The following is a 27,868-nucleotide window of genomic DNA, read 5'->3' as shown; positions in this document are numbered from 1 at the left end:
TTTATTATTGGTGATGACAGTTACTTCGACATGCATCTAAACTGTGCATAATTCCAAAGCTGATCTACATCTCCCACTTCTACCTTCAGTGGAATAACATTGAAAGATATCTCTAGTGAAGAGCCAAACAACCCTTGGACTTTGTATTACAGTGCAGTGCTTGTCATGGTTACATAAAATACACTGAAAAATGAATTCACTAGCCAGTCATTTATTCCTGCCACATAGTACATTCTCTTTTGTGTGAGCTGAATGGTTTCATCAGTGTGGTATTAATAAGTTCTTCCTGTGAATTATTTATTAATTATTAAGCGAAATGAAACAAGCAGTACCGTTGGAACATTATTGTTTTCGTATTTTTGGAAATGTTATTAAAGCTGTCAAGATACCAATAAACCTTAAACTGTTCTTCATAACATAAGAAGTTAAAATATTTACTTTTCAAGCACTGAGGTAATAGAAAATGGAATGAGTTATTGGCTTTAGCCACTGTAGTCATGATAGTACATTACATTAAAGAAAGAAATGAGAAACAATAACAAAAAGATTACAGATTATATGAAAGGAGGGGTGATCGAATGAATTTAATGGTAACCCTGGTAACGCGGCTTCACTATGCAGAGATTTGTAACTATCATGAACTCTATGAGGTTTAACAGAGAGTTAACTTAATCACCTCTGATATCTATTTTGAGAATCACTTTCTGCTTATTAGATATAGTGGCTCAAACATATATACCCTTATTTGTGATGTTCAGAGATGGGTTACCCTTTCCCAGCGCTGTCTTGGTGAAGGAAGCCGATTCCATTAGTTCGTTTTTCATCTTTTTATAGAAATTGCAGTCAGTCGGAGTGATTTTGTCGGGGACATACAGAGTATACTCAATGTTGTACATGTAGCGGTTGTAAGGGTTGGAAACCAGCACGGAGATCTGGGTGTTACCAAGATGGTAGCTCAGCAACCCGGCAACGCCGCAGACTGAGTATGCACACTTTTTGAAGATGCTCATTTCTTTCTGTCCCTGGTGAATGGTGCGGTGAGGTGACGTGTGCACTTCGCCACTGCAAATGTTGGTCCTGCAAGAGACAAATCTTGTGAGCCACACCATTTCTAATCATTCTTTAGAAGTCACATCGCTTTGTCCTTTATATATAGAAAAATCACCATCTTCGCATATCTGACATAAAGGCAAGCAAGCTAAAATACCTTGTATTTAAAAGTGGGAATACTCTCAATAAAGTGAAAAATTCCAAAGCAGTTCTGAAATGAAGCTGGACACATTGCCACACGGGATGGTATTAGGACGAATTCTCTTTAATCTTCCTTGGACAAAGAATGACAGCTTTAGATTTAATCACAATAATGTATCGAAAGTATTTAATTGAATAAAATACTTTCAACTCTATTGCAAGAAAGATTTACGCAGAAGTTTACTTACTGAGGTTCAGTTAAAAGTTTGCTCGAGCTTTTGTTGCAAATTTCAATCCCCACACATCTGGTGGAGTTAACGGATTCCATTTTTTTTCTTCAATTGACTTTGACTTTGTTTAAAATCTGGAAAATCATAGGTAATCATAGTAAAATAGCTATATTTTCAGAAACATATAAACTTAATTTCAATTTACTCACCGTGTTTTCCACCGACAACCAACTCAATTTTGGGATTTGGTCCGGTCTTTGTATCTGACAGGATATGCTTGCTGTTTGATTCTGGGACTGAGACAAATGGAAATGTATCAGACCAGGGAAGCTCCCCTGTGTCGGTTCAAGCCTGGAAACACAAGTTTGCTGTTTCCTCCTTTCAGATGAAAAGTTTCAGCTCAGAATATGCTGAACCACCCAGGATATGACCTCTTCATACAGTTACTGTGGGGAAGCAGGTACAGAAGCCTGAAGTCACACACTCAGCGATTCAGGAACAGCTTCTTCCCCTCCGACATCTGATTTCTAAATGGACATTGAATCCATAAACACTACCTCACTGCTTTTATATTTCTGTTATTTTTCACTACATAATTTAACTTAAATATTTATTAGACATACAGTATAGACATAGAGAGAGAGAGAGAGAGAGAGAGAGAGAGAGAGGGTTAATGTAACTCAGTTTTTTTCTATATTTATTTATCATGTATTTCATTTTATTGCCTCAGTGAAGTTAATAAATTTCATGGCATATGCCGGTGATATTAAATCTGATTCTAATTCTAATTCTGAAAACACACGCATAACTAACTGCAACTGCACACCAAGAATAAGAGCAGAAAGAGTTTAAAGTTTATTGCGAAGCAGATAATATAAACAATATATAAATAAGTCCTAGTTTTGATACATGATTTTGCACAGAAATATCGGTAAATGGTCTCAGATCTACTGCCTATTCTGCATTTGAAATTTCCTTCAATTTCTTATCTTTTCATGTTCAGAAGAATCCTCAAACTTACCTTTATGGTTATTCCAATGTGAACAATGCTTTGAGAAAGACTTTAGTTAACTGTCCTAATGTTTTCTCATTCTTTTCTTTGACTCTATATTTGACTGTTGCATGTATTATGGAAAACAAAGTTATTTTGAAATTACATGTTGGAATTTGGCAATGCTATAATATCATGTGATTTAAAGATTACAGCCAATTGCCTGACAGAGATTACTAAACACAATGAACTTTGCTCTTGTGAAATGTCCTCAGACAGAAAGATATTTTATGGAGAAATTTGTAAGTGAACATAACTGAGACCTGAAGGAAACATTCCTCTGTCATCAACTTTTTACAGGAAGCCTTCTGCTACCTTGATCCGATCAGTTCAGCAACAAATCCACAGGAACTCAAAGTTCAACGCACTTATATGTCACCATATGCAACCCTGAGATTCATTTTTCTTGCAGGCATACTCAGTAAATCCATAATAGAATTATAACTTTAACAGAATCAATGAAAGACTGTCATCTTGAGCATTTAGCTATGGTGCAAAAGATAACAGTGTATAGACAAAAAGAAAGAAAGAATAATACTAAATAAATAAGCAATAAATATTGAGAACATGGGACGAAGATTCCTAAAAAGTGAGTCCGTAGGTTATGGGAACATTTCAGTGATGGGGCAACTGAAGCTATCCTCTCTGGTTCTGGAGCTTATGGCTGAGAGATAATAACTTATCCTGACCCTAGTGGTGTGAATCCTGAGGCTCCTGCACCTTCTTCCTGATGGTGGCAGTGAGAAGGGAGCACGTCTGGGTGGTGGGAATCTCTGATGATGGATGCCGCTTTCCTGCTTTAATCTTTCGTATAGATGAGCTCAATGGTGGGGAGTGCTTTACCTTGATGAATTGGGACATATCCACTACATTTTGTTGGATTTTCCATTCAAGGGGATTGGTGTTTCCAGATCCGACTGTGATGCAGCCAGTCAATATGGTCTCCAATACACATCTTTGGAGGTTTGTCAAAGATTTAATGTCGCGCCTAATCTTTATAAACTGCAAAGAAATGGAGGCACTGCTGTGCTTTATTCATAATTGCACATACGTGTTGGGTCCAGGACAGGTTTTCTAAAACAATAACAGTGAAGAATTTAAAGTTTGCAGACCCTGTCCATCTCTGATCAGGACTGGCTCATGCACCTCTGGTTTCCTTCACTGAAAGTCAATAATCAGCTTTCTAGTCCCAGTGACATTCAGTGAGAAGGTGTTGTTATGGCACCACTAAGCCAGATTTTCAGTCTCCCTCCAATATGCTGATTTGTCATCATTTTGATTTGGTCCATAGCCGTGATGTCATCACCAAATTGAATGTGGTATTTGAACTGTAGTCAGCCGCACAGCCATAAGTGTAAAGTGAGTAGAGGGCCAAGCACGCAATCTTGTGATGCACAGATGCTGATGGAGATCGTGGAGGAGATCTTGTTGCCAATCTCAGCTGTATGGGGACTTCATGTGAGAAAATCAGGAATGCAATTGCAGAAGTATGTACTGAAACCAATGGCTTGAGGCTTATCGATGTGTTTTGAGGGGGTGATGGAAATGAATGCTGAGTTGTAGTCAATGAGAGCATCCTGATGTGAGCATTTCACTGTCCAGGTGTTTCAGGGTTGAGAGGAGCCAAAGAAATGGCATCTCATGTGGACCTGTTGCTCTGGTAGGCAAATTAGAGTGGATTCAAACTACGTCTCTGACAGAGGTTGATATATTTGAACACCAACCTTTCAAAGTGGTTCATCACTGTGGATTGATTTGTAACTGGATGATAGACATTGAGGCAAGTTGTCACTTTGTTTCAATGCACCAGTATAATTGAATCCTATTTCAAGCAGGCAGGTACCTCAGGTTGCTGATGTGAATGGTCAAGGTTCTCAGAGAACACTCCACCCAGTTGATCTGCACAGGATTTTAGTATCTGGGCCGTAGTCCTGTGTCTAGCTGGATGCTTTATGTAGTTTCACCGTCCTGAAGGATTCTCGCATGTTGGTCTCAGAAACTGAAATCACAGAATATTTAGGGATGAATGCACTTTGTAAAGTTTTCTCTATTGTTTTGATAGTCAAAGGAGCATAGGGGCATTGAGCTCATCCGTAAATGAAGCCCTGTTGTCACCTATGTCACTTGATCGCCAGACTTGAATGTCTCTGATCTGCTCCTCAGCATATTTCGGATCTCATGGCTCATCCAGGCTTCTTGCTGGGGAAGACTGACTGATTTGTGGAAAAACACTTGTCCAAAACTGTTTTAATGAAATACATGACATCCCCGGATGAGTCCCAGCCCACTGATATCAAGCAATCCCGTGACCACCTCTTTGTTGTACTAATCCTTAAAACTTTGCTCTTATGCTTCTGCCTGTAAGCAGTTTAGAGAAGGACAGCCAAGTGATCATATTTCCAGAAATGAGATTTGTACATGGAATGGTAGGCATTCCTTCTCTTAGTAAAAAGTGGTCTAGTGTGTTGGGCTCTCCCGTGCTGATATGCTGATAGTAATCGGGCAGGGATTTCTTCAAACAAGTCTCGACGTCTCCAACGATGATTTGAATGGACTGTTTCTTGTTTAGAGATGGTATCATGTAGTATCTCAAGCGTTTGATTAGTTCTTCAGCATCCTCAGGGTGGAGAAAGGTCTACTTCACCAATGGAAAGAGGCAGAAATAAATTATTTACCATCATTAATGAAGACTAAAAATTTGCAAGTCAAAGACTTCTTTGAAAGTTCACTCAGAATTATGATACTACACAGAGAAATTATTCAGATCGATTTGTTGGTATGGTTGTGGTTCTTTGACAATGACAGCAACCTATGCAGGAGAGTTTGAAAAGTGGAAAAGCCACTGGGGCAGTTTTACTCTGTCGAACTCAGAAAAATGGGTCCACTTGTACAAACATTACAAATCGGGATTTCCTTGGTGGCATTGGACGACCATAACTCCTTCTGTGCCCTATCATGCCCTTGATTCTCCACAAACTCCATGGAGCATTGCAGATCCTTCCTGGCCTTTGGACCTCACTGTAGATCTCATCTGCCCAGTCTGCTGGAGCTGACTTCACATGCTGGGACAGCAGGTATGTGTCCACCAGCCACCTATACTGGTTCAGCACGCCAGTCAATGTGGTGTACTGGAATGCAGCTACTGCCACATGCTAACAGCTTCTTGGAGCTACAGGTGAGAGTTGATGTCCAGAGGGACCAAATTTGTGTCGGCAGCACATCAACAATTATTTTCCTTCAAGATAACTTAATTATATATGAACTGTGATGAAGTGCTAAATAAAAACTATTTTTCTTTCAAAGCAACACATACAAAAAGCTGGATGACCTCAGCAGGTCAGGCAGCACCTATGGAAATGAGTAAACAGTCAACGTTTTGGGCTGAGAACATTCCGCAGGACCAAAAAGGAAGGGGGAAGACATGAGAATAAAAAGGCGGGGGGGGGGGAAGGTAAGGAGAATAGCTGGAATAGGATAGGTGAAGCCATGGGGCTGGGAAAGGTCAAGGGTTGGGGAGGAATGAATCTGATTGGAGAGAAAAGTGGTCTATAGGAGAAAGGATAGGAAGAGAGGACCCAGCAGGAAGTGATAAGCAGTTGAAGAAGAGATAAAAGGCCAGAGTGGGGAATGAAAGAGGAGGAGAGGGAGGAGGGGAACATTTGCTGGAAGGAGAAATCAATATTCATGCTATCAGCTTTGAGGCTAACCAGATGGAAGTAAAGATGTTGCCTCTCCACTCTGAGGCACAAGAGGAGACATGGACTGACATATTGGAATGGGAATGGGAATCAGAATTAAACACCTTGGCTGTCGAAAATTTCTGCTTTTGACAGATGGAACGGAGATGCTTGATAGTGCTGCCCCAATTTAGGATGGGTCTCACCAATGTATAGGTGGCCAGAACGGGAGCACGAAACACAATAAACAACTTCAGGAGTTTTGCAGGTGAACTGGTGCCTCACTTGGAGGGACTGGTTGGGGCTCTGAATGGAGGGAAGGGAGGAGGCAAATGGTCAAGTGTAATTCTTGGGTTGTTTGCAGGGATCAGTGCCGGTGTAGAGATTAGTGGGTGAGGGACAAACAGACAAGGGACCAATCACAGCACAAAGCAAGTGGGAGGGGATTGGTAAAGATATCTTTGGTGGTTGGATCTCTTTGGAAATGTCTGAAGTTGTGGAGAATGATGTATTGGATGCAGAGGTTCACAGGGTGATAGGTAAGGACAAGAGGAACTCTATTACTGTTAAGGCAGTGGAAAGATGTGGTGAGCACAGATGTTCGGGAAGTATTGAATTAGCTTTACTTTTAACATCCTTCACATAAAGTATGTATTTATCCACCACTAACGGGGCTAATTTAAAATAAAAAATTAACACAAACACAAGCTGATTGGTATTGACAATGGCAGCTATTCGACACAGATGGAATGATGGTAGCCGCATGCAAAGGAATGGTGAAGTGAAGATGAAGATGATCACAACCGTGAAAATTACATTGACAAGGATTCAGATTGGAATCGGAATGTTAGTCGGGATAGAGCTGGTATTCAGCAAGCTAACATTATACTATTCCAGTTAGGGTGATTGACCAATCACATAAGGCCTCATAATCCCCAGGAGTTGGTTCTTGACCACACGTCTGAAGCTGAGGTCACCTTGAACACCTCAACTATTCCTCAAGTCAGCAGGTAATCTGATTGATTCTGTTTCATCTTTTAGTCTCTGACAGCATTGTCTCATTGTGTGATATGTTTTCTGTAGATCTGTAAAGAATGTTGAGAGGGTGTACTTGATGTACCAACTGATGTACTTGCTGTACCAACTATTAAATTGTAGGAACACTGCCGTGAGTCAAGGGGAAGTGTTGGGCACCCTGGTTGATATTTTATACATCCACAATAATGTCTGTTTGGTTGGTAACATCTAAGAAATTGCCGAGTTTCAGATGCATTGTGACGATGAGTGCTCACCACTGCAGATCTATGGTTCTTCCTGTGTTCCAGTGCCTCGTCCTTTATCTTGGAAGTACCTGCTCTGCTAATGATCAGTCAGGTCTTGTGCCTCAACTTAGACTGCCACTTATTGTCCCCCAATAATCATGAACTTGAACTTCTATTTCCCCTAACGCCCCCTTAGGATATGTAACTGCCCCCACTGGGAATCACTAGGTTAGAGTTTTAGAGACGCATCACCAGTAGCAGTCCTGTTTTTGAAAGCTGGCAAACGTTTGCATCTCTCCAGTCATTTTTTATGTATAGTTGGTTAACCAAACTCATTCTCAATTTTATAAGTGTTAATGTGACCACATTTGAGTATAATTCTGCCTTCTGTCTTCCCATTTCATTTTATCCATGCCTATAATTTCTTAAAGTAGAGATGTGTTTAAAAGTATAAATATGGGCAAAGAAGCCGATTCTGTTACTTCTTTTCATTACTTGAAAGTTCAAAGTAAATTTCTTATTGAAGTATATATATGTCACCATGTACAAATCTGAGATTCATTTTCTTGTGGGTATTCTCAATAAATCCATAATAGAATCAATGAAAGACGACATCAACTTGGGCATTCAACCAGTCTGTTAAATGTAAGAATTAATTAATTAATTAATCAATCAATCAATAAATAAACAAACAATAAATATTGAGAACATGAGATCAATATTCCAAGATGGCGGCGCGACGCAGCTTGCAACGGCCACTCCGAAGCTGATTATCTGTTATTTGTGAAGTGGGGTGCCATGCGCAATCATAATCGAATGAAAACGGATGTGGGAGCACGGAGGAACATCGGGAAATCTCCAGGAAGACCTACTTCGTTGCTGCTGCGAGGTCCGGGACTCTGCTGGGAAGAACAGGCCCCCAGTCCTCGGGGTCGCGTTGCCGATGGCCGTTGGCGGGACTGTGTTAATACGCTTGGCAGAGGATGGTCCTCGAGAAGCTGTGCCGGAGAGGATGGTCGTCGGCTCGGAGGTTCGACGGACTCGGAGTCCGCTGCGGTCACGTCGCTTTCGGTGTGTGCTGCGTCTGCGAGGCTGAGTCGGGCGGCGCTGTGGACGTCTATAGCGGGGGTATTCCCTTCTGCCGCCTGCGTGGGATGGCGAGTCTGTCCGGACCCTGGGGACTTGTGGAAACTGTGTGGTGATTTATTTTGAACTTATAGTCCTTTAACATCTTTGGACTATTTTTACTGTGCCTATAGTCTTTTTTTTATCAATTATGCTATTGTTTGCCCTATTGTAACTATATGTTGTAACTATGTGATTTGTGCAGGTCTTGTAGCTTTAGTCTTGCTTGTCTGGTGGATTGGGAGCTCCTTTCCGGGGAACGTGCAAAGACGGTAGCGCGATATTAATACACAGCAGCCTCTCCGGACTCTGGATTGGGGATTGTCAAACGTTACGTGGATTTTCTAGTGTAGTCTGTTTTGTCATACCATTTTGTGATATCATTCTCAAGGAACATTGCCTCATTTTTAACTGCATTGCATTTATGGTTTCTAAATGGCAATAAATTGAATCTGAATCTGAAGAATCCTTGAAAGTGAGTCCACAGCTTGTGGGAACAGTTCAATGATGAAGTGAAGTGGAGTGAAGTTATCCCCTCTGGTTCCAAAGCTCTCCACTTCTTTATTAACAAAAGAACCAACTAACTCCCCTCTGCCACCACCCTCCTCCATCTGGCATAACTGTTCCAAACCCTCAACAATTATTCCTTTCGGTTTTCCCACTTTCTCAGAACTCAAGGGGTAGCCACGGACACTTGATGGGCCCCACTATCACTGCCTTCTTGTTGGCTATGTGGAACAATCCATGTTCAAAGCCTTCCCTGGTAATCTCCCCAATTCTCCTTCCACTATGTTGACCACTTCAATGGTGCTGCTTCATGCACCTGTGCTGAGCTCATCAATTTGATCAACTTTGCCTCAAACTTCCAACCTGCTCTTAAATTCACTTGGTCTTCTTCTGACAACTCTCTCCACACACCCAGTCTCTGTGTCTCCATTTCTGGGGACAAACTGTCAATCAATATATTTTATAAACCTACAATTCCCACAGTTATCTTGACTATGCCCATTGCCACCCCATCTCCTTTAAAAAAAATGCGAATTCTTTTCTCAGTTCCTTTGATACCACCTCACCTGCTCCCAAGAAGTAACATTCATTTCCAGGACATCAGAGTTTTCCTTCTTCAAAGAATAGGGTTGCCATTGCTGTACTATTGATGCTGCCCTCAGCCACATCTCTTCTACATCCCCAATGTCTACGTTCACTGGTCTTCCCACCTCCTTAACAGTGACACAATCCTGCTTGTCCTTACCTACCACACCAGGAGCTGCCTCATACAATGCATCATCCTCTGCAACTTCTGTCATCTCCAAAGGGATCCAACCATGAAACATATCTTTACCTCTCTCAAACCCTCTCTGCTTCCTGCAGTGATCACTCCCTCTGCAATTCCCCTGTCCATTGTCCCACCCCACTAAATTTTGTCACCTCCACTTCCCCTTCTATTTTCACTGGCATTTTACCTCTTTTCACCTCCCTATCACTTCCCTGGAGTCCACTCTCCTCTCCTATCAGATTTCTTCTTCTCCAGCCCTTCACATTTCCTACCCACCAGGCTTCACCCATCACCTTCCAGCCTGCCTTCCTTCCCTGCTCTCTCCCACCTTTTTATTTTCCTGGCTTCCCCTTTTTATTTCAGTCCTGAAGTGGGATCACAGCCTGAATTATGACTGTTGACTCATTTCTGTAGATGCTGCCTGACCTGCTGAGTTCCTCCAGCATTTGTTGTGTGTTACTTTGGATTTCCAGCATCTGCAGAATATCTTGTGTTTAGAAAATGCTGACTGTTGCTTTTGATCCTTTTTCCATCTTATCCAACTATGTGCCCAACTTTGAAGAGATAGCAGAAACAAAGTTGTGATAGCAGGGGATTTTAATTTTCCACATATTGATTGGGACTCCCATACTGTTAAGGTCTAGACAGGTTAGAGTTTGTGAAATGTGTTCAGGAAATTTTTCTAAATCAACATATAGAGGTATCAACTGGAGAGGATGCAATATTAGTGCTCCTATTAGGAAACAAGTTAGGACAGGTGACAGAAGTGTGCGTAGGGGAACACTTTGGTTCCAGTGATCATAACACTATTAATTTCAACTTGATCATGGATAAAGATAGATCTGGTCCTCGGGTTGAGTTTCTAAACTGGAAAAAGGCCAAATTTAAAGAATTGAGAAAGGATCTAAAAAGTATGGATTGGGACAGTTTGCTCTCTAGCCACGATATTGTTGATAAGTGATAGGCCATCAAAGGAGAAATTTTGAGAGGCAGAGTTTGTATGTTTCTGTCAGGATTAAAGGCAATGTGAATAAGAATAAGGAACCTTGGTTCTCGAGGGATATTGGAACTCTGATAAAGAAGAAGAGAAGGATGTATGCCATGTATAGGAAACAGGGAGCAAATAAGGTACTTAAGGGGTATAAGAGTGCAAAAAAATACTTAAGAATGAAATCGGGAGGGCTAAAAGAAGACATGAGGTAGTTTTGGCAGTCAAGGTAAAGGATAATCCAAAGAGATTCTACAGGTATTTTAAGAACAAAAGGATACTAAGGGATAAAACCGGTCCTCTTGAAGATCAGAGTGGTCGGCTATGTATGGAACCAAAAGAAATGGGGGAGATCTTAAGTGGATTTTTTGCGTCTGTCTTAACTGAGAAAACTGGCATTGAGTCAATGGAAATAAGGCAAACAAGTAGTGAGGTCATGGAACCTATACAGATTGAAGAGGAAGAGGTGCTTGCTATCTTGAGGCAAATCAGAGTAGATAAAGCACCAGGGCCTGACAGGGTATTCCCTCAGACCTAGAAGGAGACTAGTGTTGAAATTGCAGGGGCCCTGGCAGATATATTTAAAATATTGGTATAAATTATAAGTCGTTAATTTTCCTACTACTGATGTCAAAATTATTAGAAGAAGTACTAAGAGATAGAATCTACAGGTATTTAGATAGACGGGGACTTATTAGGGAGAGTCAACATGGCTCTGTGCATGGTAGAACATGATTAACAAATCTATTGAAGTATTTCGAGGATGTTACAAGGAAAGTGGATGAAGAGAAAGCAGTGGATGTTGTCTGCATGGACTTCAGTAAGGTCTTTGACAAGTTCCCACATTCAGTGAGGTAGTACATTGGATTAGACATTGGTTCAATGCGAGAAGCCAGAGAGTGGTAGTGGAGGATTGCTACTCTGAGTGGAGGCCTGTGACTAGTGGTGTGCCACAGAGATCAGTGCTGGGTCCATTGTTATTTGTCATCTAAATCAATGATCTGGATGATAATGTGGTAAATTGGATCAGCAAATTTGCTGATGATACAAAGATTGGAGGTGTAGAGGACTATGAGGAAGGGTATCAAAGCTTGCAGAAGGATCTGTACCAGCTGGAAAAATGGGCTGAAAAATGGCAGATGGAGTTTAATACAGACAATTGTGAGGTATTGCTCTTTGGAAGGAAAAAACAAGGTAAAGCACACAAGGTAAATGGTAGGGCACTGAGGATTGCAGTAGAACAGAGGGATCTGGGAATACAGATACAAAATTCCCTAAGTGTGGCGTCACGGGTAGATTGGAGAGTAATGAGAGCTTTTGGTACATTGGCCTTTATAAATCAAAGTATCGAGTATAAGATTTGGAACATTATGGTGAAGTTGTATAAGGCATTGGTGAGGCTGAATTTGGAGTATTGTGTGCAGTTTTGGTCATTGAATTACAGGAAGGATATTAATAAGGTTGAAAGAGTGCAGAGGTGGTTTACAAGGATGTTGCTGGGACTTTAGAAACTGAGTTACAGAGAAAGGTTGAATAGGCTAGGACTTTATTTCCTGCAGCATAGAAGAATGAGGGAGATGTGATAGAAGTATATAAAATTATGATGGGTGTAGATAGAGTGAATGCAAGCAGGCTTTTTCCACTGAGGGTAGGGAAGAAAAAAAAACAGGACATGGGTTAAGGGTGAAGAGGGTAAAGTTTAATGGGAACATTAGTGGGAACTTCTTCACCCACAGTGGTGGGAGTGTGGAATGAGCTGCCAGATGAAATGGTGAATGTGGGCTCACTTTTAATATTGAAGAAAAACTTGGACAGGTACATGGATGAGAGGTCTATGGATGGATATGGTCCTGGTGCAGGTCAGTGGGACTAGGCAGAAAAATGGTTTGGCACAGCCTAGAAGTGCCAAGAGGCCTGTTTCTGTGCTGTAATGTTCTATGGTTCTACGGTTCTATGATCCCTGAGCTTGATAGATTTTAGCAAGGGTTGATATATCTGGTTCAAGTTGTGATAGCGAAAACCTTAATTTCCCACGTGTAACAATGTCCAAGAGGCTTCTGTTCTTTGTGAGTATGTAATTCACTGTACTGAAGCATCTTCCAACAATATAGGAGGATGAAAATGCAAAGATCAGTTTGACTTTTCTCTGAAGACCAAGAAACTTTATATGATGGTGTAGCCACACACCACAAAAGCTGACATTTTTGGAAAGCATTATTGTTTCTTCACCATTCAAAATTTCAATCATTTCATCTTTCAAGCTCTCTTCTTGTTCTTCAACCTTGCAAAGAAATAGATCAATTACCTAGTCCAGAATTTCCCAATCATTTAAATCCTTGAAATGATTTTGAAGATCCTTTTTCAGTGACTGCTGGTGTAAACTGTACTCTTGCAAATCACCACCTGTGAAAGAGTGCCGTATTTCCCATGCAGGGAAACTAGGAATATTCTCCTTTTAATATTTTCTTGTACATTTTCATTTTATGATAAAAAAAAGTCTGCATGGCACTTCTGCCTGAATTAAATTGAAATTTTCACTACGCAGTTTCAGATTTAGAATTTTGTCAAACGCATCAGCTAGATATGCCACATGTTAATGTAGAAGGCAAACACAAGGAAATCTGCAGATGCTGGAAATTCAAGCAACTCACACAAAATGCTGGTGGAATGCAGTAGGCCAGGCAGCATCTATAGGGAGAAGCGGTGTCGACGTTTCGGTCTGAGAGCCTTCATCAGGAAGTTAATGTAGAAGTTCAATTTTGTTTCCCAATCCCATGTTGACATTGAACAAGAATTCAACCACAGTGTCAAAATATCCAGGAAACATTTTAAAAAGCAGCCTTTTGGCAAACAGCACACTTCACTGTGAAGGGAGAAAGAATTCAAACTCTTCATTATATTGGCTTAACAGGCAAAAAATTTTGCTATTTAATGGATCAGCTTTAATTTTGTTGATAGCAGACATTACAAGAATCATGCTTGAAAAGAGTTGCTGTCTGAGGTTTAGTCTGCGAGATGTTGATGACAAATTACAGAATAGATTGCAAGCAGTCTTGGAATTTCTTTTTCTCATAAATGGCTCTAAACCAGAATGGCGACCTGTCATATCTGGTGTTCCATATGTTGCACAAGAAATCATGTCCTTAATCAGAATACTTTTATCCTCAATATGCATTTTGAGCTCATCATACATTGATTCTCTGTTGATATTTGCTTTTAACTTTTTACTAAAAAGAAACCCTTCAGAAACTTTTCCATTTTTGATAAACCATACATATGCCATTAGCAATGCCTCATTGCCTCACATAGTTAACTCATCCAATTGTATCCCAAATTCTATATTTAGTAGCTCTGTGCCTAGTTGATACTCAATGCCTTCATCCATTTTATCAACACAATGTTATTACTCAGAGGAATTGATGTTAAAATACTGGTATCCATTTTGAAAACACTTCTGATACAGCGTGCATTATTAATCTTTCAACAGTTGTATGAGATTTTCCACACTTTGCTGTCATTTTGGGCATGTTATAAGAAGCAATGAGCCGACTATCAAGGTCATTTTTAGCTTTCTTGGCTAATGACTAAAGTTTCTAACACTTTTCAAATGCTTGTTTAATCTTCTGGAACTGCATAATACCATAAGTAGCCTTTCCAGGGGGTCTTTTACTGAAGTGTTTCTGCATTCCTGATGGTTTCATGGCTTCATTAGACAGTAGAGTATTACAAATAAAACACATGGAGCATCTCTGATTTTACGGGATCAAAATAAAACCATCCTCCACACATGTAACTTTGTTTTGATGCACTTTCTGTAGTTTCTGTTCCTTAGCAGGATTAGAATTCAAGACCTTACCACCTTCAGACTTGCAGGTATCGTACTGTATGTATTTATCCACCACAAATGGGCTAAATTAAAATTAAAAAATTACACAAACTGGGAATGCCTATTGGATGCTGGTGATGGCAGCTATTTAACGTGGATGGAATGATGGTAGCAGGGCACAAAGGAACGGCGAGGTGAGGATGAAGATGATCACAACCGTGAAAATTACGTTGACAAGGATTCAGATTGGAATCTGACTGTTAGTCGGGATAGAGCTGGTATTCGGCAAGCTAACATTATACTATTCCAGTTAGGTTGATTGACCAATCACATAAGGTCTCATAATCCCCAGAGATGGTTCTTGACCACACATATCAGGCCAAGGTTCACTTTGAACACCTCAAGAGGAATCCTCAGGTTGGCAGGTTCTCTGATCGGCTCTGTTTCATCTTTTAGCATCGGTCAGCACTGTGTTGTGCAACTGTTTTGCGTAGATCTGAAGAGATTGTTGAGAGGGTACATCTGATGTACCAACAGGTGTGCTTGATGTACCAACTATTAAATTGCATGAACCCATTCCACACTGCAAGTCAAGGGGAACTGTTGGGCACCGTGGGTGCTAGTTTATGCATCACCAATAGTGTCTGTTTGGTTGGTAAGGTCGGATGAGGTTGCTGAGTTTCAGATGCATTGTGACAGTGAATTTTTATCACCTGCAGTGATGTAGTCTATGCTTTTTTGCTGTGCACTAACTACTCCCCTTCTCATGGCATTTCCTCATTACACATGATCCTTTCAGGTGAAGCAGGCACTTGATAACCAATTGCCACAGGACAGGATAGTTTATACGTCTCATTTTGCTAATTGCTGAGACACGCTGCCCAGTCAGGCCTTTGTTGCTGTGGCTCTAGGCTTCCAACTGGAAGAGGAAGGACAACTTCCCATATCTACTTTTGTATTGTCTACTGCTGGCAGAATCACTTTGCTTTTAGGAAAGTGGCTGCTGAAATCACAAGACTGAACCAGTTTTTCCTCTCTTGCTTGTCATGCCACAATAATATATTAACCCTCACAACGACACAAAGAGAAATGCCCCTCCCCCTCTCAGCCTCCCTTTTTCTTCCCTCCACTTCTACATCTTCCCCTGTTCCTATTCTCATTTCCCTATTCCCATCTCGGCCTCTCCTCCACTACCCCCTCTCCCTATCCTCCTTTTCCCCCTACCTTCTCCTCTCCTCTACTCCTCTCTCCTGCTCCCTCCCTCTGTCTTCCTCTCTCTCTCTGCCCTCCCTCTCCCCTCTCCCCCTCCCTCATTCTCTGTACCTCCCCATCTTTCCCTCTCTCTCTCCTCCCTCTTCCTCTTACTTCATCCCACTCACCTCTCTTTCTCCCTTCTCTCTCCCTCCCTTGTTTTTTATTTTATTCTCTACACCGATTTACACAATTGAGCTACCTCTTTGAAATTCTATTGTCAATGTGTTACTTGCCAATATGCAATCTTTTCCCCTTCCCAATCTTTTCTAAACACCATGTGTCCAGGAATGTTAAATTTTCATCCCTGACCGTGTAGAGCACAGTTCTCTTCACTGAGAGCCTGTGCTGTCATCACCTACAACATCATGTTCCATCACGACTGTTTATGCCTGCAGTACACCAAGTTTTGCCTTTATACATGGAGATAATAAGTGTCTTTTTGCCTTCCTCTATATTACTTTGTTTCATCCCATGACTAGATTTTCTTGGCAATAAATCTGGAGTAGAAGTTAATTTTGTTATATAGATGGTCAGTTCAATGATCACGAGTAGCACAGACAGAATGAGATTGCCTAACACGTATCTCCAGGATCTACATATCTGCTGCAGTTTTTCTATCCTCATAACCGCACCAGATGGATTGGTATCTAAAGAATGCAGGATTACTGCTGTCTGCAAGTGAATATTCCACTTCCCCTGCACTGGGTAAACCAAACATACTTTCTCTTGGAAGCCATTTTTACTGATGAATATAGCTCTCCAAAATGAATGAAAATCATGGATTTCACACCAGAGAAATTACTTCTGTCTTTTGCAAACAAAATGCAACGTAGCACAGTACAGCACAGGAAAAGGCCCTTCAGCCCATAATGAACCAGCTAAAATGTAAATCAAAAATACCCCAAAAACAAATCCCTCATACTACACAACTCCCATATCCCACCATCTTCCTCTTATGCATGTGTCTATCTAAACATCTCTTAAAAGCCTCTAATAGATTTGCTTCTACTAACATACCGGGCAGCACATTCCAGGCATCCACCACTCTCTGAATAAAATACTTACCCCTCGCATCCTACCCCTTCTCACCTTCAGTGCATGCCATCTGGTATTAGGCATTTGCCCCTGGAAACACCACTGCCTTTAATTATCAATACACCATACAGAACCTCTCTGGCCCTTATGAAAATTCCAGCAAATGAAGTATTGCAACCATCAAGATTGCAGGGACTTTCATAAAAGGCACCCTGAAAAGGCTACTTATGGTATTACTCAGTTCCAGAAGATTAAACAAGCATTTGAAAAGTGTTAGATACTTTAGTCATTTCCCAAGAAAGCTAAAAATGACCTTGATAGTGTTTTCATTGCTTCTTATACTATTTCTAAAATGATAGCAGAGTGTGGAGAATCTCATACAATAGTTGAAAGATTCACAATGATTGCTGTATCAGAAGTGATCACCACTGTTCTCAAAATGGATACTAGTATTTAAAAATTTGTTCTTCTGAGTAATAGCTTTGTAGTTCATCATATTGATGAAATGAGTGAAGACATTGAGTATCAACTATGCACAAGTCTACAAAAATCAGATTCTGGGATACAACAGGATGAGTCAACTGTGCGAGACAATGACGCATTGCTGATGGCATATATACGATTTATCAACAATGGAAAAGTTTATGAAGAGATTCTCTTTTGTAAAAGTTTATAACCAAATATCAACAGAATCAATCTATGATGAGATCAAAATGGATGTTAACGATAAAAGTATGCTGATTAGGAACATGATTTCTTGTGCACAGATGGAGCACTAGATATGACTGGTCACTATACTGGTTTAGTGGCGTTTGTGGAAAAAGAAATTCCAAGTCTGTTTGCAATCCATCATGTCATTTGTCATCAAGATCTTGCAGAGAAAAATCTCAGCCAACAAGATTTTTCAAGCATGATTCTTGTAATCTGCTATCAACAAAATTAAAGCTGATCCATTAAACAGCAGAATATTTTGCCAATCATGCCGAGGTAACAATAAAGTTTGAATACTTGCTTCTTCACACCGAAGTGTGTTGTCTGCCAAAAAGCTAGTGCCTAAAATGTTTTTTGATATTTTGACACCAGGTTTGAATTTTTACTCAAAGACAACAAGAGCTTAGGAAACAAGACTGAACTTCCGCATGGAGATGTGGCATCCCTAGCCGATCTGAACAACAAAATTAATATTCTAAATATTAAACTGTGGAGTGAGAATTTCAATTTAATTCAGGCAATAAGTGCAGTGTCCACCTATTGGAAAATTGGAAATATACAAGCAAAATATTGAGAGGATAATATTCTCAGTTTTCCTGCATAGGAAGTGAATCACTCTTTCACAGATGGTGATTTACAAGAGTATGTTTTATAGCAGCAGTCACCTCCCCATCTGTCTGCCCCACTTCACCACTCTCTTTCCTTCTATCTTCCCCCTCTCTCCCTCTTCCCCTCTGCTTAGCGATGGCGCCTTCCAACCTTCAGTAAATGTTACAAAATGCCTGTCTTCCCCCTCTCACTCCCTCTTTCCACCTCTCAACACTCATCTGCTCTAACACCTTCTCTACCCCATCTCTCCCGCTCTCTTCCTGCTTCCCTTCCCTCTCCCCATCCTACCCACTCTGTTCCCTCACACTCCCTCTCTAACCCTTTCTACCCCTCTCTCCACCCCTCATCCCAACTCTCCACCCTCTCTCTTCCTCCTCTCACCCTCTGTACCCTCTCTCCCCTGTCTCTACCCCTTTCTCTCTGCTCCATTGTTCCCCCCTTCCCTCTCTCTTTCCTCGCCACTCTCTAGTCCAACCCCTCTCTCTCCCCACCTCCCTCTCAAACCTTTTCTCCTTCCCCCTCTATTGTGTCCTTTCTCCCTCATTGCCCCATGTCCCTCTAACTTTCTAGCTCACCCCTCTCCCTCCACTTTGTCTCCCTGCTCCCTCCCCTCCCTCCCATCTCCCCCCTCTTGGTACCCCTCCCACTCTCCCCCCTTTACTCCCTGCTCCATGCCTCTCTCTCCCCCTTACCCTCCTCTCTCCCCACTGTCTCCCTCCCTCCCCTCTGCCCTCTCCCCACTCTCTCACTCCAGCTCTATCAACCCTTCTATCTGCTCTTTTCCCCCACCCTCCCTTCCCTCGCTCATCACTATCTTCTACTCTCTCACCCCACTCTCTCCTCTCTCTCTTACACCTCCTCTCTCTCTCTTACAACTCTCCTCTCTCTACCCCTCCCACAACCATGCTCTCCCCCTCGCTTCCCCCACCAGCCCTCTCCCTTCCTCCCGGTATCACCCTTTACACCCTCTTGCATCCTCTCACCCCGCTCACCCTCTCCCTCCCCTTTTCTTTGCACCCCTCTACCCCTTGCTCTACCCTCCCTCACCTCTCTCTATCCCCTCTCTCTCCTCCCTCTCTTCCCCTTCACTCTTTCCTCCACCCTTCTCCCACCTCTCTTCACATCCTCTGTCCCCTCTATTTCCCCTCGCTCCCCTTTCTGTACCTTAAACTCTCCCCTACCTCCTGCCTAGATCTCCACCTCTCTCTCTCTCTATACCCTCCCTCTCCCCATCACTCTTTTTCTCCCTTTCCACCACCCTTCTATAACCCAACCTCTTTGTCTCTCTGTGCCCCTCTCTTTCCCACTCTCTCCCCCTCCCTCACCCCTCTCTGCTCTCTTTCCCTTTCTGAACCCACCCCCTCTCTTCCTAGCCCAGCTGCCAAACTTCCATTATAACTGAATTCCTCTCACTAATCTGTCTCTCTGCCCCTCTCCCTATCTCTCTTTCCCACCCTCTCTCCTCTCCTCTCTCCCCTTTCTTTCCCACTCTTTCCCCTTCCACCATTTCTCCCCCCTCTCTGCATCTCCCCCAAAATCCCTCTACCTCCTCACCACTCCCTCCACATCCCACTCTACCACTTCCCCCCTCTCCCCCACATCCCTATCTACCCCCTTGCCCTCTACCACATCACCCCTCCCTCTCCCCCCTCTGAGCACCCTCTCACCTCTTCTTGCCCCCTCTCCCCTTTCTCTGCCCACTCTGCTCTTCACCCCTCTCCCCTCTTATTGCTCTTTCCCGTCTCTCTTCCCTCTCTTTCTACCCCCTCTCTCTACAATAACCCCTTCCCTGCCTCTCACATATCTCTCCACCTCACTTTCTCTCCCATCTCCCCTCCACTAACTGTGACAAAAATGCCTCTCCCTCACCTTTCTTACCTCTCCCACATCCATGCTCTCCTGCTCTCTCCCCATCTCACTCTATCCCCTTCCCCTCCACCTGTCTCTCCCCATCCCAATCTCCCCCCTTCTCACTTCTCACCCTCCCGCTACCTCACCCCTCTCTCCCCGCTCCCTCCTTCCCCTCTCTCTCCCTCCACCCTCCCCCATCCCCTCTCTCCTTCCTCTCCCCATCTCTTCCCCATCCCCCCAACTCTTTCCCTCTCCCCAATTCCACACCTCCTTCTCTCTCTCCCCACCTCTCTCCACTCTATTCACCTTCTCCCTCTCTCCCCCCTCCCTCTCTATCCTCACTTTCTCCAGCTCCCCTTTCTCTCTCCCTCCCTTCCCCATCTCTCCCCCCTTTCTCTCCCCTCTCACACCATCCCCCTCTACCCCCTCCTGATCTCTCACCCTTTCTCCTCTTTCTCCACCTCCATCAAACCACCCCTCTCCCCTTCTCTCTCCTCCACCCCTCTATTTCCCCTCCCTTCCCCTCACTCTCCCATCCCCTCTCTCCTTCCTCTCCCATCTCCCCACTTTCTCTCCCCTCAAACCATCCCCCTCTCTTCCCCTCCACTCTCTCCCCCTCCTTCACTCTCCCCTCTCTCTTCCTCTTGCCCCCTCTTCCCCTCTATTTCACCCCACCATCTCCCATCCCCTCTCCCTCTCCTCATCTCTCCCCCTCTTCCTGTCCATCCAACTCTCCACCCCTCTCTCCCTTTCCCCTTTCTACCCTTTCTGTTCCTATTTCTCTGTCTCCCCATTTCTTGCTGCGTCTCTCTCTGCACCTTGCTGCCCCCCCACACTCTTCACCCTCTCTCCCCTTTATACTTATCTACCATTCCTCTCTCCCCTATCTCTCCAGCAAAACTCTCACCCTCCCTCTCTTCACCTTCTCCCCACCCCTCTCTCTCCCTCCACTCTAGGCCCTATTCTCTCTCTCCAATCTCTTCCTCATTTTACTGCCCCCTCTGCTCCTCTCTTTCTCCCTCCATCTGGCCCCTCTCTCACACCATTCTCTCCCCCTTCCTGTCTCCTCCACCCCTCTCTCCCCATCTCCTTCCTTCTCTCCCTCTTTTTCATCTCTCTGTCCTCTCCCTATCTCTCTTCTCCCTTTCTACCCTAACCTCACCCCTACCTCCTGCCGATCCCTCCACCTCCCTCTCTCCACTCTCTCTCCCTCACTCTCTTTTCCCCTTCACTCTCTCCTCCACTCCTCTCTTTCCCCTTCTCTCCCCTTTCCTTCGTCTCTCTTCCCTCTCATCCCCTCCCACCCTCTTTTCCCCTTCACTCTCTCCTCCACCCCTCAATATCAAATGTTTCGAAGGTACATTTAATGTCAGAGAAATGTATACAATATACATCCTGAAATGCTTTTTCTTTGCAACCATCCATGAAAACAGAGGAGCTCCCCCAAAGAGTGAATGATAGTTAAATGTTTAACTCCAAAATCACCCCCAGTTCCCCTCACTCCCGCGTGTAAACAGCAGCAAGCAACAATCCCCCCTCCCCCCACCAGCAAAAAAGAAGCATCGGCACCCGCCACCAAGCCCTCAAACATGAGCAAAGCAACAGCAAAGATATTGGCTTGTAGTACACCAAAGACGCCTCATCCACCCAGTATTCGACACACCACAGGCTCTCTCTGCCCCTGATAGGGGAGAAGGGAGAGTCTCCATTTCACTGCGAGGGGGGAGACATAACAAACAACTCGCTGGTTCACCAGGTTAAAAGTCCATTGTGTTGCTTTTTCCGAGCTCTGTGCCCAAAGAACTTGGGTCTGTGGGAACACAGCCAGAGATCTCCTGTCTCCAACGACACACCGATCCCCTGCCCACTACCTCTTTGCTCATCCCCTCCCTCTCCTCCCTCCACTCTATGCCTCACCCTCGCTCTCCTCTTCCCTCTAACCCTCTTTCTCTCATCTTCTCCCCCTCTCCCCCTCTCTCCCTCCTCCGTCACAACCCCTTATTCCTTCCTTTGCTCTCCTCCCTCCCTCTCCCCCTCCCTCTCCTGCACCTCCCCTTTCTCTACCTCATCTACTCTGCCCTCACCTCTCCCCATCCCCATTTTTCCCTCACTCTCTCTCCCCATCTCTACCCTCCACCCCCACTCTCTCTCCTCTTCCTTCCCTCTAACCCCCTCACCTTCCTCTCTCCCCCTCTTTTTCCATCCCTTTCCCCAATTGACTCCTTCCTCTCTCCCCTCTATCTCAGCCCTCACTCTCTCTTCCTGCTTCCCCCTTTCCCACTCTCTGGCCTCACTGTCTCCCATTCAGTCTCACCAATTTCCCCACCCCCTCTCCTCTCTCGTTCCCACTCCCCCTCTCTCAGTTCTCGCTCACCCCTCTCTTTCCTTCTCTCTCCCCAGCCTATCACTCCCCACTCTCTCCCCTTACCCTCCCTCTCAAATTCTTCCCTCCCACCCTACCTCTCCATCGCTCTCCCCTCTCTTTGACTCTCCCCCTTCTCTCATCCTCTCTCCCCTCTATCACACCCCCTCTCACCCTGCTCTCTGTCTCCCCATCTCTCTGCCTCCCTTACCTCCTCTCTCATTCCACCCTCTTAGCCTCACTGTCCCCTTTCCTCTCTCCCCTCTCTATCACTCTCTCTCCCCCACTGTGCTTCACTCTGTCTCGCTCCCTCACCCCCAACTCTCACAACTCGGTTTCTACCACCCTCTTTATCCTCCTTTCTCCCTCACACTCCCTCTCCTCTCTCTCCATCCCTCATCCCCTCCCTCCTCCCTCTCTCCCCTCTCTAACCCCATTCTCTCCCCACTCACTCTCCTCCCTCTCACCCACCCTCTCTCTCCCACCTCCTCCCTCCCTATCTCTTGCCATATCTCTCTTCCCCCACTTCCCCTACTCTCCCCATCACTGCTCTCCCCCTCTAACTACCCCATCCACCCAACACTATCTCCCTCTCTCCCATCCTCCCCTTAACTCCTTCTGTCTCTCACTCTCTGTCACTCATCCTCTCCTTCCCCTTTATCTCTCCCTCTTAATCTCCTCCCTCTATGTCCCTCACTCTCACTGCTTTCCCCTTCCTCATGCCCCCCTCTCTCTCCACCGTACGGTCTTCCTCCCACTCTATCCCTCATTACTCCCCCTCTCCCTATCCCCTTTCGCTGCTCCCTCCCCTCCCTCTCTCCATTCTCTTGCCCACCCTCCTTTCTTGCTCCTTCTCTCCCCTCTCTATTTCCACCCATCACCCCTACTCTTTATCCCTCTCCCCACTCCCTCTCTTACTCCCCATTTCCCATCCCCTCTCTCCTGTCTCACACTCACTCTCTACCAACCTCTTTACCCACTTCTCCACCACTCTCACTCTGTTTACCCCTCCCATCTCTCTTGCCATTTCCCTCCTCTCTTTCTGTCCCTTCTGTTTCCCTTTCTCCCTCTCTCCCACCTCTCCACTTCTCTATCCCTCCTTTCTCTCTCTCCCCTTTCTCCCCCAACTCCTTCATCTCCCCTCCTCTCCTTCCCTCTTCCCTGGCTGCATTGTGGCCTTTGATTGGAAAATCATACAAAAAGTAATGGATTCAGCTCAGCACATAATGGGTAAAGTCCATCCAGCCATTGAGTACATCAACATGAAATGCCTTCGCAGGAAAGTAGCATCTATCATCAAAGATCCTCACCACCCAGGACATGCTCGTTTCTCACTCCTGCCATCAGGTAGAAGATACAAGAGCCTCAAGACTCGACCCCCAGGTTCAGGAACAGTCACTACCCCTCAGCCATCAGGCTCCTGAATGAAAGGTGAGAACTGCACTTATTCGGTCTCTCATGTTCCCACAACCAATGATCTCACTTCCAGGACACTTTATTTTGTTATTTCATGCTCCCTTTATTTATTGCTACTTATTGATAGTTCCATTTCAACAGTTTTCTAAGCTCTTTTTCTTTCATTGATCCTGTTTACAGTTACTATTCTATAGGTTTGTCAAGTATGCCTGCAGCAAAAATAATCTCAGGGTTGTATGTGGTGACACGTATGGACTCTGATAATAAATGTGACTTTGAACATTGGACTCTTAAGAGACTGTCTGCCTGGTGTCAGTGGTCACATGAGGAACTGGATAGGAACCAGTTGCTCAGCACCTGCTCCCATGGCTTCACGTGACCCTGATCGGAGGCAGTGGGGGGGGGGGGGGGGAGCTAAGCAGGTACTACACCTTCCTCAAGGGTGAACTGCAGGCTAGCAAAGACTAGCACCCCCTCTGAGGGAGACATATTTCCACTCCAACACCCATGTATGTATGTCATACATAGTACATGCTTTGTACATATGACATAATAAACCAGTCCAAAACAATGCTTATCCGAATAATGTGCTAACAGTAACTAATAGTTACCAGTTAAAAGTAAGCTTACCTGGCAGGAGCAGAGTAGGACGGCAGATATTGGAATCTGGAGCAAAAACTGCTGGGAAAAAAAAAACAGGTCAAGCAGCTCCTGTGGAGCCAAAGGGATGGTTGATGTTTTGGGTCAATGTCCTGCGACAGGACTGGCAGGAAGGTAAGCTTATCTGCATACCTGTGTATAGAATTGTGCCAAAATAGCCATCAAACAAGAACATGACAGAGCCAGGACAGTGATTGCTGTCAATCAATGTCACAGTCATGGTCTCTTTTCCAACTTCAACAAGATATAAGAGGTGACTCTCTCCTATCTCAAGTGGGTGGATCAATCTTTCCTCCACCTATTGATAAAAAAAAATTAAAAAACAAGATCACTTATTGAAAACACATTAATGAATGTGACATTTTTGGCATATTATAAAATCAGATATAGTACTAAATTAAGTTTAAAACCTTAAATAATGACACAACATTCTAGACCAGGGGTTCCCAAATGTTATTATGCCAAGGTCCCCTACCATTACCCACGGGGTCCACAGATCTTCTGTGCTAAATGTTTATTTTGATATAACTTTCAAATCTTTTATAGATTAAGGAATGATATGGAATAGTCAGGTAAATTGAGCTCAATACAAAAGAAAAAGGATGGTAAGTTGAAAGAAGAGACCCTGAGAGGCAGGGTATGATTAAGAATAGTCAGCATAGTTTTGTCATAGGCGGGTCATGCCTTAAGAGCCTGATTGAATTTATTGAGGATGTGACTAAACACATTGATGAAGGTAGAGCAGTAGTTGTGGCATATATGGATTTAAACAAGGCATTTGATAAGTTGCCCCTTACGAGGCCTATTGAGAAAGTAAGGAAGCATGGGATCCAAAGGAACCTTGCTTTGTGGATCCAGAACTGGCTTGCTCACAGAAGGCAAAGTGTTGCTGTAAATGGGTCATATTCTGCATGGAGGTTGTGCCTCAGGGATCTGTTCTGGGACCCCTGCTCTTTGTGATTTTTATTATTGACCTGGAGGATGAAGTGGAGGGATGGGACAGTAAATTTGCTGATGACACAAAGGTTGGAGGTGTTGTGGATAGTGTGGAGGGTTGTCAATGGTTACAGCGGGACATTGATAGGATGCAAAACTTGGCTGAGAAGTGGGAGATGGAATTCAACCCAGATAAGTGTGAGGTGGTTCATTTTGGTAGGTCAAATATGATGGCAGAATATAGTATTAATAATAAGACTCTTGGCAGTGTGAAAAATCAGAGGGATCTTGTTGTCCGAGTCCATGGGACACTTTAAGCTACTGTGTAGGTTGACTGTGTGGTTATGAAGGCATACGGTGCATTGGCCTTCAACAACCATGGGATTGAGTTTAAGAGCTGAGAGCTAATGTTACAACTATATAGGACCCTGGTCAGACCCCACTTGGAATACTGTGCTCAGTTCTGATCACCTCACTACAGGAAGGATGTGGAAAACATAGAAAGGGTGTGAGAATATTTACTAGGATGTTCCCTGGATTGGAGAGAATTCCTTATGAGAATAGATTGAGAGCCTTTTCTCCTTGGAGCGACAGAGGATGAGAGGAGACCTGAGAGAGATGTATAAGATGATGAGAGGCATTGATCGTGTGAATAGTCAGAGGCTTTTTTTCTCAGGGATGAAATGGCTAACACGAGTGCGCACAGTGTTCAGGTGCTTGGAAGTAGGTACAGTGGGGATGTCGGGGTTCCGTTGTTTATGCAGAGGTTAGTGAGTATGTGGAATGGACAGCTGGTGATGGTACTGGAGGCAGATAAAATGGTGCTCTGGGATTCCCTTTCAAAATGATCGCCGTACCCCCAATGCACTCAAGGCCTTACAGTCTAGGCTGGTGACCATGTGGTCCAGATACTTGGCAGGTGGCCTCTTCCACCCCAGAGATGGAGAAGGTTGTTCACAAACGGGTAAGCAGTGGGCCCTTCCATGACAACAGTGTCCAGGGAATTCTTCACAAAGTGAGGGAATTTGGAGATGGATACAGAGGTCTGGGAAGACTCCGGCCATGTGGCAGTTGAAGATATGGGATGGGGGGGTTTGTTCTGGAGTGACCATATCTAATGTAGAGATGGATATTTTAAGGGGCTTACCATCTCAGCACACGATTAATAGCGCCCCGAGGTCATCGCCCACTTTAAAAAAAAACACACAAAAACAAAATTGTCCACACCTGAGACCATGGATGTTGCAGAAATTGGCAGTTTACCACAATACAGCCTGTCTGCCAACCAAACACTGGGAGGGCAATAGCAACTCCAGCCTGCACACTGTACCATGCTATCTCCAGTGGACCGTACCTGCTTTGCTGCCCCTCTCCTGGTGCTGTAATCAGGCGACACCGTGACGTGTGGCTTATTCCTTGCTACGATCAAGGCCACCCTGCTCCCTTGCTGTCTGCCGCTGCTGTCCACCCATAAATCAGTGAATCGGTCTTGCAGCATTCCACATCAACAATGTCCAAAAGGGGCATGCGATCACAAGAAAAGTGATTAAGGCGGTTACTGTCTATTAGAGTTCACGCTTCCTTCATGCACCGACTCCTCTGAAGACTCTGACGTAAACAGTAGCACAATTTGCACCAAGCGCAGATCATTTAGTTTCTCTGCCAATGAGCAACTCACTGATGGGGTTGACATGTAGCATTCTGAGTTCTTAATATCTGGCAGGATCTTGCAATCCTAAAATAATGTTTAAAAAGGACACTCACACCCTTTGTTGAAGCTGCTGAGATTGAACGCTCCACCATTTTACCTGACATGATGTGGTCAAGCGAGACCAGGAAAGAACAAAGTACTCATTGGACCCATAACCTGCTGGCAGGAGTGTCTTGGCATTGTCAATAGGTAGTGGAAATAAGGTATAGCTCGTTCATGGCCATTCAGAATTTCTATGGCATGATTTGGATTAGCTCATCTAGATTGATATAAACAGAATTAAGCAAGATCACAAACTCTGGATTTGTTGCAGTTTTTAATGCCACGGGATTTCAATTGTAAGACCTCCTGTCCATGAACAATTAACAAACTGAGAAAACAAGCTGGAAATGTTCCCTCTCCAAATCCTGAGTTGCAGTCTAGGAACCCATCTGATTTTTACTTCATTGAAACATATAAAGACTTCTTAAGATGAAGATGATCTATATAAGCAAATATTGTTACTGCTGCTGTCGAGTTATTGCTGAATGTATGATAGCCATTTCTTTAGATAGACAGTGCAGAAGGACAGCTGCAGATTCTCATCTGAGCTACTCTAAATTAGCTGAACAGCAGTGCTGGAGAAAGGCAGATATCTTCAAACTTTATTCCCAGACAGTAAAAGAGAACATAAAAGTTGGAGCAGGAGGTTTTTTTT

General features: G+C 43.9%; 1 protein-coding gene across 2 annotated transcripts; it reads right to left on the bottom strand.

Annotated features, from left to right (window-relative positions):
• On the bottom strand, nt 1–27,059 carry LOC132395736 (uncharacterized). Of its 2 annotated transcripts, none has more exons than XM_059972700.1 (8): nt 26,815–27,059; nt 24,657–24,822; nt 24,495–24,545; nt 8,284–8,592; nt 1,631–1,717; nt 1,440–1,555; nt 1,208–1,324; nt 1–1,077 (listed from the first exon to the last, which is right to left on the bottom strand). In XM_059972700.1, exons 1-6 carry the CDS (start codon nt 26,956–26,958, stop codon nt 1,506–1,508), a joined length of 807 nt encoding a protein of 268 aa, XP_059828683.1. In that variant the 5' UTR covers nt 26,959–27,059; the 3' UTR covers nt 1–1,077; nt 1,208–1,324; nt 1,440–1,505. The 2 variants fall into 2 exon arrangements, with proteins under 2 accessions (XP_059828683.1, XP_059828684.1); XM_059972701.1 differs by having other exon boundaries at nt 24,495–24,542.
• Nucleotides 27,060–27,868: the final 809 nt, after the last annotated feature.

Source organism: Hypanus sabinus, chromosome 6 (genome assembly GCF_030144855.1).
Source record: "Hypanus sabinus isolate sHypSab1 chromosome 6, sHypSab1.hap1, whole genome shotgun sequence".
In the NCBI taxonomy this organism is placed as follows: Eukaryota; Metazoa; Chordata; class Chondrichthyes; order Myliobatiformes; family Dasyatidae; genus Hypanus; species Hypanus sabinus.
The sequence above is the reverse complement of the archived record's forward strand: the minus strand, read 5'-3'. Positions and strand labels throughout refer to the sequence as shown.

Bases quoted from the DNA above. Each gene is read 5' to 3' on its own strand.
- LOC132395736 (XM_059972700.1), bottom strand. From the start codon at position 26,958: ATGCTGCAAGACCGATTCACTGATTTATGGGTGGACAGCAGCGGCAGA. The intron at 24,546-24,656 runs GTATGCAGATAA...TTTTTTTCCCAG, and splicing joins TGGCACAATTCTATACACAG to CAGTTTTTGCTCCAGATTCC. The intron at 1,556-1,630 runs GTGAGTAAATTG...ATGATTTTCCAG, and splicing joins GGTTGTCGGTGGAAAACACG to ATTTTAAACAAAGTCAAAGT.